Here is a 12,574-nt window from a genome sequence, read left to right as displayed (position 1 = left end):
TCACCCTCCACCACGTTAATATGCAGCAAAAACCCTCAGTAGATGCTGAGAAGCTGACCATGTAAGTTATCAAACTTCCCAGCCTCCAAACACACTAGCTAAATCAACGTCTATTCTTGAACAATTACCCAGTCTGGTGTTCTGTGATGGCGATAGAAAGTGGACCACGGCGCAGGTGAAAGGCTGAGGTGTGATTTCAAAAGAATCTAAAATGAGCTGGAAACCTTTCTCCACCTCATTTCCCTTACCTGTGAAGGTAAAACACATCCTCCTCCTCCTGGGTATCGGTGAGGTTCGGACACAGTAACACATGCCCTTCTATACCCACCAGGCTGTGAATGCGTGAGGCAAGTCGCTATCTATAAGGAGGCTAACCCATGAGGAAAACCCCCTTGCTCCACCTACACTACATATGTCCAGCGGTGAGGCCCATATCAACACACCTACAGCCACTGCCACCTTGTATCTAGGTCCCTGCAGCTGTTTCAGCAACCTCTCTGCTATGACGCTTAACTCCCTTCTTGTCACATCCCATGACACTGTCAGCCCAAGTGTAAGATGTGGCATTTTTCTCTTCTGCTCCAACCCTCAAAATACCTCACCCCACCTGTCCATCAGCTATAAAATCCCCGTGATACCCACAAGTCATCACTCCCTACAACCACCTCCCACAGAATCCGTTCTTACACTTCCACCTCTGATCCGGTCACCCTGGCCTCCTACACATCAAAGCAACTTCCTCCTTGAGACATTATTTGCATTGCATTTGCTTTCCAACCAGAATATTCTTCCCTTAGGAAGTTCCCTTACTGCTGCAGCCAGTGAAGTCAGCACACACACACACACACACACACACACACACACACACACATCTCACTTGCTGGGTGTGCTGGTTTGAATGAAAACGGACCCCAGAGGCTCATATGTTTGAATGCTTGGTACCCAGCTGGTAGAACTATTTGGGAAGGTTTAGGAAGTAAGGCCCTGTTGGAGGGAATGTATCACTGGGGGTGGACTTTTAGGTTTCAAAAGCACACACCAATCTCAGAAAGCTTTCTCTCTGTGTAAGCTCTTAGCTCCTGCTCCAGCACCACGCCAGCATGCCTGCTGCCACATTCACAAAGTCTAACCCTCTGGAACCATGAGCCCCAAATTGAATTCGTTATTTTATAAGTCACCTTGGTCACAGTGTCTCTTCAGAGCAACAGAAAAGTAACAGACACCAGGAAAAACTTCAACACTTAGCTGGAACCGGTGTTGTCACCCTGATGTAACTGATCCTGCCTGTCAGGGTGTCTCAGGGTCTGCCCCACCACGTGTCACCCTCTGCCATGCTGTAATGCAACAAGAACCCCGTCTCTTTCTGCCATAGTAGCCCTTGGCCTAAGGACCATGTATTATCAGAACTCTGAATTCTCTGATGAGTTGCTGGAGAGAAATCTACAACAGTATCCATCCTTGTGACAGTCGCATCCCACTCCTCCAGGCCTCGTTTCTGTCACTGAAGCCAGTGCAGGAGCCTGCAGCATCCTTGCTGGGGCAGGGAGACAAAGGATGTTCTCTGAGAACAAAATACAGTATGTCTTCAGCAGCTTACTGACTCAGCCTGACTGCTGCTCAATTCACACCAATGACAAGAAGGGGGACAGGAGCAAGTCCCTATTAGAGGGAACATTTGGTGCGTCTCTGCACAGATTCTGCTGGAGTTGGGTGGCAACAAAAACAACGCCATCCCCCATTTGCTCAGTATGTGCTGCAAAATGCAGACCACGGTGCCTATGTGTGATTGATGATCAAAGGACTGCAAGCTTTAAAAGCAGCAGCAAACCCAGATGTCCAGAAATGAGTAGGACATTGCGGCACCACACTTCCTGTCTCAAAATACAGCAAAACCATGAGGATGTTGGACTCAAAAGAAAGCTGAGTTTGGAAAATGCACCCTTCACCAACGCTCCTTCAGACCAGACTCGGTGGTTGGAGCCAAGCTGGATATTGACTCGTGAGGCTCCTGTATATCCAAGTAGTAGGGCAATCTCCTTACATGGACCAAATCAGCCAACCCAAAGGGTGTGTCTAAATGACCTCAAGTGGCTGGAATTTTGCAAAGGAGGAGGCCAGCCACCAAAGCATTGGAAAAGAACTGCATTTTCAATCTGTGTGTTTCTCTTGCATCAGTTGAATATTTGGAGACCAGTTCCAAGATAAGGGTTAACCTCTTTTCCCAAGATGCCCCCAAGCATACTCTTAGAATTCTATTCCCAGTGTTCAGAGACTTGCTCAGATGACACATGTTAAAACTCTTCTCCACAATATATCCATCTATGGACAAGTATTCATTTATCTCAACAGCGCATGGCACAATTTCTAACTGTATGTTTGCTGATTGACCCACAAACTTCCTTTGTCTTTGTTACCAGACTGTAAGTTCCTAAAGGGCAGGGGCCATTTAGGGCTAATTCTAATAGCCTCGGTGACTAACATGGTGCCTGGGACCTGGGAAATATCAAACAGATATACAGGAAATAAGTGAAGAAGGATCGAGTGAGTGAGCAAGTGGGTAAATAAGAGTTTCCTGTTGCCTTGACAACTAGAGCAGTAGAACTGGGTCCTCTGAAGGCTAGTTCGCTCTAGCTGTTAGTGAAGCAGGTTACATGCTTGCCTCCTATGCAGACAGCATTCTCCCCTCCACGTACCTCTAGCTAGAAGAGTAACATATGTAACTAGTACTATGTAACTAGTCCATATGTATGTAACATAGTAACTAGAATAGTAGCATCTAGTCATATGACTTAATTAGAGTCATAACAAATTGAACCAGGCAGGGACAGCACCCTGAGGGGAGTGGAGTCTGTCCTTAGGTTGACAGTGACATGGTTGGCCTATTTAAAACTCGAAATCTAAATATTTATTAAGAAGCAATTACATTATTTTGCTGTTTCGGTTTATTTTATAAAAGAGGTTTTGTTTCTGTAATGTAGACTTCGAAATAAATTCTTTGAGTTCCTAAGTATGATATTCAAGATAACAACCATTTCTTGTGATAGTATAAGATTTGTTTTTGTTTTTTTTTTAAAAATATTTTTAAAAGAAACTATAATTACATTGTTTTCCCTTTCCTCTCCAATCCCCCCACAAACTAACACCCTTTCTCCCTCTCAAAACCATGGCCTGCTTTACAGGTTGTCATTTTGAAAAGATGAAACAGGCCACCATTCTGGATCTTCCCTCTGGGGACACAGAAGATTCAGTGGCTGCATGAAACACAAATTCACACAGATTGCAGGCAGGGGTGTTAAGAGAGAGTGATGGAATCAGAGGGGGTGACAAGGATAACCTGGAGAACAGAGATGAGGTATTTAGAGAGGCTGGGAAGTCAGGAGAGGAGGCATATGATTTTAGGGCTTCTCAAGTTCATGACCTTTGGGAGGCCTGACTGCTCATACTTCCTGAATTTTTAGGTGATTTTCTTGAGCCTTAAAATGTCTCACTTGTTCGCACACCACACATACCTAAAATGACCTATTGGGATGAATATTGTCCTTCATTATAACAACCCATGTTACAGGCAAAAAAAGAAAGAAAAGAAGAAAGAAACAACCCAAAACAGCCCTGTCCAAGGTTCTATGTCAAATGAAGCTGCTTGTTCATTTCCTGGCCACCCAGACTCCTGAAATAACCACACAGAAACTATATTATTTAAATCACTGTTTGGCCAATCACTTAAGCATATTGCTAGGTAGCTCTTACATCTAGATTTAACCTATTTCCATTATTTAATATTTTATCATGAGGCTTGTGGCCTACCAGCAAGGTTTGGCTGACAGCTCTCCTCTGGCGGCTCCATGGCTTCTCTCTCACTCCAGCTTCTTTCTCCCAGCATTCAGTTTAGTCCCCCCTCCCCCGCCTTGCTCTGCTCTACCCTATCACTAGCCCAAAGCAGCTTCTTTATTAACCAATGGCATTCACAGCATACATAGGGGAATCCCACATCAATTATGGACTACAAGGGTCTCCACACCCCTGAACTAGGAAGTAGACAAGAACCCTTCCATGTCTTTCCCACTGGGATATGAGATAGAATCCCTTCTCTGCTCCGCAGAGCCTGATATGATTTGAATCTTGTCCCTGCCCTTTTAAAGAGAGTGACCTTAGTGTCCTAATTCCCAGTACCCTAGAATGTGAATTCATGTCACTAAATGGTCTTTCCAGAAATAATCAAGTTAAAATAGGTCATTAGGGCTTCCCAGAACCTAACAGGACTCAGTGTTCTCCTTTAAAAGGAAGAGATGGGGATATACTGACAAAGGGGAATACCAGGCGAAGATGGAGGCGATGGACTTGCAAGCCATCACCAGCATCCGCAAAGGAGGCTCAGGGAAGATCACTCCTCGCCCCTCAGGGGCTTCAAAACCCCAATCTGGAGACAAGTGGTAAGAACAAATACCTCACCTTTACGGAATCAAAAGATGCCACCCCCAGCTAGGACACTTTAGTTTGATTATTTTAAGCCGGAAGAAAGTGAGACTCAAGAGCTGCAAAGAGAAGCTTTGGAGGACCATCCTTTATCTGATAAGAACCAGGCAGTTCTGAAAACACGTCAGACATAAATGCTCGCCCACAGTGGCCTTTTGTGGCTGTGGCAACCATAGAAGGTTAGCTCCAAGATGGGCTTCACAGAGTGAGCCCCTATCCATTGGAAGCCCACACCCATTCCTTTTATTGCGGCCCTTCTCTGCATCAGTATGATGTAGATGCTAATCACCTTCTGCTCATTTTTTTTCTTCTTAATCTGTCCTTTACGTAATTTACAGGGTACTAGCCAAGAAAGAGAGAGAAAGGAGATTTTCTTCCCCTCCCTATGAGCATAAGTGAAATGCCATACAAATTTGCCTAAGGGGCCTACTTCAGATACTCACTTAGAGTCTCTGGCTGCCATGGCAGAGACCACACATGATCTGTTATGGACTTAACTGTGTCTCCTTAAAACTTAAAAGCTAAAGTCCTGGTCTATTTTATCTTGGAAAAGAGCTATATCTTCAGCAAGCACTGTGAAGAGCCGAATAAATTAAAATGAAGCCCCTAAGTGTGAGGCCCTAACTCATTCTTACGCCTATAGTACTTAAAGCCCAAGAAGGTCTGGAGGCAGTGGAATTTAACAGTCAGCTTCATTATCACCAAGTTACATGAACTCGGGGTCTTCACCTGTAAAGTGGAACTAATAATACACTCTCCCACGCAGATGTTCCAAAGTCATAGATGAGAATGGGCCTCGCACACTTAAACCATCACTATCTTACTAGGAGCAACTGTTCTGAAGTCAGTGAAGGGACCATCATTCTTTGTCTCTCTTGATTCTGCAGCTGCTCATTTTACGATAAGTCCCCTGATCTGGGCCAGAAGTATTAGCAAGCGCTTTACAATTATCACGCCAGGTAGTCTCCAAAACAATCCTATCAAATCTGCATGCACCACCACCACCATCATCATCTTCTCCTCATTATAGATGAAGAAACAAGTGCAGATTTGAACTCAGGTCTGACATCTCAACCCAAACTGCAGGCCTGTGTCAAGGCTGCAGCAGGAACCAGAGATTGCCTGGTGATCGCCTACGCCCACTAGACCTCAAGGTGGCTAAGAAAGCTTCTGGTTCTGGTGATGGAGGGGCTGCAGCAGGAGAATCAGCACCCCTTTCAATGAGGCCACAGGAAGGAGAGCTAGCGACACCCACTCTGAACAACGTACCAAGTAGAAAAGAACCAGGGGTGGCGGAGCTGTCCTAACGGAGCTGTCCTAACTCCTCGCGCACTTCTAGCTTTTCGTCTCCCTCCAAGCCTGCATGCCCTTGTCTCTAGTGCCCTTCACAATGGGATGCTATGAAATAGGAAAGGGTTTCTACCTAGATGTAGAGTGAGAAAACAGGAATCTAACTTAGATGTGGCTTCCATTTGCCTTGCACCGAACCATCGCCTTTTCACACAGCAGATGCTAAGAGCCCTTCCTTTCTGGATCTACTACTCCAGGCCAGCTTTCATCCCCTGGGGCACAAGGGTTCGCCCACCTCCACCTCCTGCACATTTTATTGCCCCTCCTCTGTTCACATTTAGATTGCCAGCAGGGTGCCTCCTGCTGAGAAGGGCGGAGTTGGAGAAGCTTTGGAGTTTTAAAGTGGCCCTTATTGAGTCTAGTTCAAACTTCCCATTAGAGATGGAGAACCTGAGACCCCTTGCGGATATGATTTGTCTGTTCTCTGGTAGAAACCTTTCATCTTAAAGTGCTTCAAAGTGTCAAAGTGCTGGATGGATAGATAGATCTGAGCACCCACAAAGTAGCTCAGGAAAACACACACACACACACACACACACACACACACACCTGCATCTCTCATTCCCACTTCTGAGTGCCTCAGGCCTCTCTTGGGTGGTGTCTGCAACCTGGTAGTGTGGAAATCCCCCAAATAACTTTCAAATTCTCACTTAGAGTTTGCGAGAATTTCGTCACCGATGCCACTTAGAGTCACAGTACCTGACACCTCCCTTCCCCCAGCCACCACTTCCGCGCCCAATTTGAAGCAGAGGCCTCTGGGAGTTTAGATGGCTGATGAGGCTCTTTTCTCAGCGAATCTCAGATAATCTGACAGGAACCATTCTCTCAAAGGCTCCCAGGGGCTAGCGGAGGACCCACGGGCTTCAGTTCCTCTCCAAAACGGATGCCTGGGATATTGGAGCCGATCAGGGTCACCTGGTTCAGAGAAACGGGCAGAGCAAACCAGCAGATGGTGTGGCTTTGGAGATGGTGGAGGAAGCCGTGGTGGCTTCAAGATAGGCAGGTGGAGAGAGACGAGCATGCTCTATGCAATGCAAAGCCTGGCACACGGGGCTGAATATCAAAATAATGACGACACCTCATTTGAAGGATGCCGGAGTGCTTGGGGGAGGGGGGGCAAGGATACACTTTCTCCGCGCCCCCGTTTTCTCCTTCAGTCTAATGGCTGCAGCAGCCGGAGAAAAGCCCTGTGTCCCAGACCTAAGTTTGCACGGCATACCCTGCCCTCACCCATGCGGCACGAGCCATCACATCGACCTGAGAGAGGCCCTCCAGCCACCTGCCCTCCTCTGCACTGCAGACCCAGTGCCCACACCTACCCACACCGTGCCGCTCCTTGTCAGTTTTGCGCCAAGGGGCCATGGCTAGACCGGAGCCTTGAGAACCTTCTGTTCTCTAGTGAAGAAGCTGGCTGGGGGTGGCTAGGCTCCTTACAGGGCCCCACTTCCTTCCTCTTTTTAAACTCTCTCTCTCAAGGTCCGCCTTCCCCTCCTCTGGGTTCTCACTGCCTCCTCCCCCTTCTTCTCCAGCGGGGACACACAAATTTGCTAAGGACTAGAAGGCTGACCACAAAACTTGGAGCCCGCCCTCAATTTGTCTCTTCCCCAGGTAAGTGACTACAAGCCCGACAGGTGCTTAAAGCCAACCCAGACAACAAGAGCGGGGTTCTCCTGACCGCTCAACCCCATTAATGACTAAGCATGCGCTCGGTGGGCTGATCTTCATTTCTCCGTGATTCGGCTTTTCATCTGGAGGACGGGCCATGAGTGGGTACCGCTCATGCTTTTCGTGAGGACTGGAGAAGACTGTGTCACAGCGGGTGACACACTAGAGATGGAGAAGTCACTTTAGTTAGCCTCCTTTCTGCACCATGGATTCAGGGGAGAATCTGACGAAAGCTCAGGAGATTGCCCTCTGACAGTACTTAAGCAGCACACCACGGGCTCACGGTGCCAGGAAGTCAAGAGCACCAGCGTCACCAGCAAGAGCAAACCGGGAAAGACATAGGGAGGGTGGCTCAGACAGACATTCCCCGACAAAATCAGAATTTTGTTCCTGGAATAGACTCTATCTGAAAAGGAAAATCTCTCTCAGGAATCTGGTAACAGTGATCTAAATCTGCTTGAATTTTCTTTCTTCATTATCATTTCCCATAACCCCTTTTCTGTCGTACTCCAAAGACATTTGGAAAGACTAGGCAATATCGCCTCTGACAGATAGCTATCACAACAATACCAATTTCCTTTTGTTTTAATGTATGGACTTTTCGGTTTCCTGGCAGCACAGCTTAGGTGGAGGCTGTAATGATTCCTCTCAAGTCTAGATTGACAAACCAAAGTTCGTTGGGCTTGCTTATGAGAGCATGGCTGAGGGGTTACTTTATAGGAGCATGGGTGACACCCCCAAACAGCCCCACCACTAAAATGTCTCACCCCAGCATGGATAACCACTTCCTATAGCTGCATAGGTTAAGCTATCACATACTACCTACTCTATCGACTCTCAGACTATGAGACTGTGTACACTGGGACAAAATTGCATGCAGCTGCCAGGGAGATACAGAAAAGAGTGGCTAAAATCCCAAAGGAGGTTCTAATGAGTCCCCACAGTCCCTTGTCAACAGGCCAAATCTTGAGGGTCCCTTGGGAATGGTCACAATGGCTCCACTGAGCCTAGGAAGGGCTATTAGACACGGAGGACAACGTTCCATAGGAGTATCATTCACAGTTAGCAGTGGGATCGGGGCTTTGCCAGAAGACTAAAGCTAGGAGAGATAGATAGATAGATAGATAGATAGATAGATAGATAGATAGATAGATAGATAGATATAGTGTAATACTCATATATTAGTAACTGCTTTGTTGCTGTGATAAGACATCATGACCAAGGCAATTAAAAAAATAAGGTAGTAGAGTTTTTGGTGGGGAGTGTGGAAGCAACCAGGCAGACATAGGACTGGAGCAATAGTTGAGATCCAAATCTGATCACAACTTACATCTGATCCACAAGCATGAAGCAGGAGAGCTAACTGAGACTAGAATGGGCTTTTGAAATCTTAAAGCCCATCCCTACTGACATACCTCCTCCAACAAGGCTACACCTCCTTATTATTCCCAAACAGTTCCGCCAACTGGGGACCAAGCATTCTAATATACAAGCCTATGGGAACCATCCTTATCCAAACAGCCACCACAAAATACACACACACACATACACACACACGCACAGATAAATATATGTAGTTCAGATTGTGGAAGCTGCCTTTCTCTCATAAAGTACTTACATTATCCCCTTGATACCTCCCGCTAACTTTCAGAAACTGAAATTTCTATCTAATTCTATGGGAGAGGCTGAAAATACAAGCAGGAATGAAGAGATAACAATTTTATCTTTATCAAGGACCCCCAGCCTTGCCCTTAAAACCTGTGAACTGATTGGGTTAGGCTCACCTAGATTATTGAAAATCATCTCCTTTTAAGCCCAATGAATGGGCTTGGCAAACATTTTCTGAATTAGCCTAGATAGAAAATATGTCGTCTTTGCAGGCACGTGCAGGGTACTGTGAAAGCACTTACATAATCACAAGCATGTAATTCTATATTACAGAAACAGTCAATATCTAGAAGGGAATGTAGGAGAAAGGGTTGGAGAAGACCATACCTATGTGTTACTCTATACCATTAACTGCTATTCTTTTTCAAAGTTTATTTTATGTGTTCTGGCATTTTGCCAGCATGTATGTTCGTTTACACACACACACACAGTGCTTGTGGGGACCAGGAGAGGGCATCAGTTCCCTTGGAAATGGGGTTAGAGTGGTTGTGAGCTGCCATGTGATTGCTGGGAACTGAACCCGGGTCCGCTGGAAGAGCAGCTGGTGCTGTTAACACAGCGGTTCTTAACCTCCCTAATGCTGCAGCCCTCTAATACAGTTCCTCATGTTGTGGTGACTACACGCACAAAATAATTTTTGTTGCTATCTCATAACTGTAATTTTGCTACTGTTACAATTCAGTGTAAATATCTGTGTTTTCTGGTGGTCTTAGGTGACCCTATGAAAGGGTCGTGACCCACAGGTTGAGAACCACTATCTTAATCACTGAACCATTTCTCCAGGCCTTAAATGCATTTAAAAAACATTTTGCCCCATCTTCCAGAGCAGGCCTGAACCAGCCACCTCTGCCATAGTAGGTCCAAGGCAGAGACTTCCACAGGAGCAGGTACAAAGGAACAACCACTGAAGGAACAGGACCAAGTCAGAGACCTTTGCAGGACCGAGCCCAAGCCAGGCACATCTACAGGATGCCTGAGCCAGTAACCTCTGCCAGAGAAGGTCAAGCAGGCCCGAGGCAGCAACCTCCACAGGAGAAGTCTTGAGCCAATGACCTCTGCTGGAGCAGGTGTGAGGCAATGGCCTCCATAGGAGCAGATCCAAGGGAGCCACCGCTGAGGGAGCAGGTCCTGAGCTAGAGACCTCTACAGAACCGGCTGTGAATCAGTTACCTCTGTCCAAGCAGGCCTGAGTCAGCAAACTCTGCTGGAGCAGACCCAAGGCAATGACCTCAGTGGCAGCAGCCCCAAGTAAGCAACCTACATGGGAACAGGCTCAAATGACCCAGGGGATTGCAAAGCAACCTTTAGGAACACTAAGTGTCCTTGAGGGTGACTGGAACCGAGGCCCTGACTGCACCACAAAGAGCAACTATCTGAGCCTTGGATCCACTGGCACCTGGAAGATTGATCACCAGAGACACAGCCCCAATTACACCAATCAGAGGAAATGATGGGTAGACAAGGTAAGAACATACTCAACATCGCAAAGGGCAACACAACACCAATAAAAACTAGTGGCCCTACAACAGCAAAACGTGAACAACCAAATATAGATGAAACAGAAGAAAATGACCTAAAAAAATAAATTTAGGAGAATGTTTGAAGCCCTTAAAGAGGAAATGAAAAATTCCCTCAAAGAAATGAAGGAAAAGATAGACAAAAATTGGGGAAAAAAGTCAACAAATCCCTTAAAGAAAATCAAGAAAAAGAAATCAAACAGATAAAGGAAACAATTCAAGACTTGAAAATCAAAATAGAGACAATAAAGAAAACACAAAGTGAAGGAATTACAGAAATGGAAATTATGAGAAAATGATCAGAAACCACACAAATGCAAGCATAAACAGCAGAATACAAGAGATGGAAAAAAAACTCAAGCACTGAAGAAACAATAGAGGAAATAGACTCATCAGTCAAGGAAAACATTAAATCTAACAAAAGCTTAACACAAAATATCCAGGAAATATGGGACACCATGAAAAGACCAAACCAAAGAATAATAGGCATAAGCCAGGCAGTGGTAGCACATGCCTTTAATCCCAGCACTCGGGAGGCAGAGGCAGGTGGATCTCTGTGAGTTCGAGGCCAGCCTGGTCTACAAGAGCTAGTTCCAGGACAGGAACCAAAAGGTACGGAGAAACCCTGTCTCGAAAATCCAAAAAAAAAAAAAAAAAAAAAAAAAAAAAAAAAAAAAAAAAAAAAAAAAAAAAAAAAAAAAAAAAAAAAAAAAAAAAAAAAAAAAAAAAAAAAAAAAAAAAAAAAAAAAAAAAAAAAAAAAAGAATAATAGGAATAGATGAAGGAGAAGTCCAACTCAAAAACACAGAAAATATATTCAACAGAATTATAGAAGAAAAATTTCCCAACCTAAAGAAAGATATGCATATGAAGATACACGAAGCTCATAGAATACCAAATAAACTGGATCAAAAAAAGTCCCCTTGCCATACAATAATCAAAACACTAAACATACAAAATAAAGAAAGAACATTAAGAACTGCAAAGGAAAAAGACTAAGTAACATATAGAGGCAGACCTATCAGAATTACACCTGACTTCTCAATGGAAACAATGAAAGTCAGAAGGTCCTGGTCAAGCATTATACAGACATGAAGAGACCATGGATGCTAAACCCAGACTACTATGCCCAGCAAACTTTCAATCACCATAAATGGACAAATCAAGATATTCCATGACAGAACCAGATTTAACCAATACCTAGCCACAAACTCAGCCATACACAAAGTACTAGAAGCAAAACTTCAAGCCAAGGAAATTGACTACATCCACAAAAATACAGACAATAGGAGATCTCACAGCAGCAAATACCAAAAAAAAAAAGGAAAACACACACAATAACATCACCAACAACATAGCCGGGTGGTGGTGGCACACTCCTTTAATCCCAGCACTTGGGAGGGCAGAGGCAGGTGGATCTCTGTGAGTTCGAGGCCAGCCTGGGCTACAAGAGCTAGTTTCAGGACAGGAACCAAAAACTACGGAGAAACCCTGTCTCGAAAATTAAAAAAAAAAAAAAAACAACAACAAAAACTAAAATAACAGGAACTAATATTCACTGATCATTAATATCCTTAATATGAATGGCTCAACTCACCTATAAAAAGACACAGGCTAGGGGGCTGGAGAGATGGCTCAGAGGTTAAGAGCATTGCCTACTCTTCCAAAGGTCCTGAGTTCAATTCCCAGCAACCACATAGTGACTCACAACCATCTGTAATGGGGTCTGGTGCCCTCTTCTGGCCTGCAGGCATACACACAGACAGAATATTGTATACATAATAAATAAATAAATAAATAAATAAATAAATAAATAAATAAATGGCACAGGCTACAGATGGATATGAAAACAGAATCCCTTCTTCTGCTGCATCCAAGAAACACACCTCAACCTCAAAGACA

The 12,574-nt window shown here is 44.9% G+C and overlaps 1 protein-coding gene across 1 annotated transcript in view; it reads right to left on the bottom strand.

Annotated features, from left to right (window-relative positions):
- The window catches only part of Dock2 (dedicator of cytokinesis 2), a 398,899-nt gene extending 391,644 nt beyond the window's left edge, over window positions 1-7,255 (bottom strand). The window contains exon 1 of the mRNA XM_050138695.1: window positions 7,143-7,255. Within this exon, the coding sequence (XP_049994652.1) occupies window positions 7,143-7,185 (43 nt within the window). The 5' untranslated portion in view covers window positions 7,186-7,255. The remainder of the gene's footprint in view (window positions 1-7,142) is intronic.
- Window positions 7,256-12,574: the final 5,319 nt, after the last annotated feature.

The sequence above is a fragment of the Alexandromys fortis genome, unplaced genomic scaffold (genome assembly GCF_014885135.2).
Source record: "Alexandromys fortis isolate MF-2015 unplaced genomic scaffold, M_Fortis_MF-2015_v1.1 scaffold_11, whole genome shotgun sequence".
NCBI classification, from domain to species: domain Eukaryota; kingdom Metazoa; phylum Chordata; class Mammalia; order Rodentia; family Cricetidae; genus Alexandromys; species Alexandromys fortis.
The sequence above is the reverse complement of the archived record's forward strand: the minus strand, read 5'-3'. Positions and strand labels throughout refer to the sequence as shown.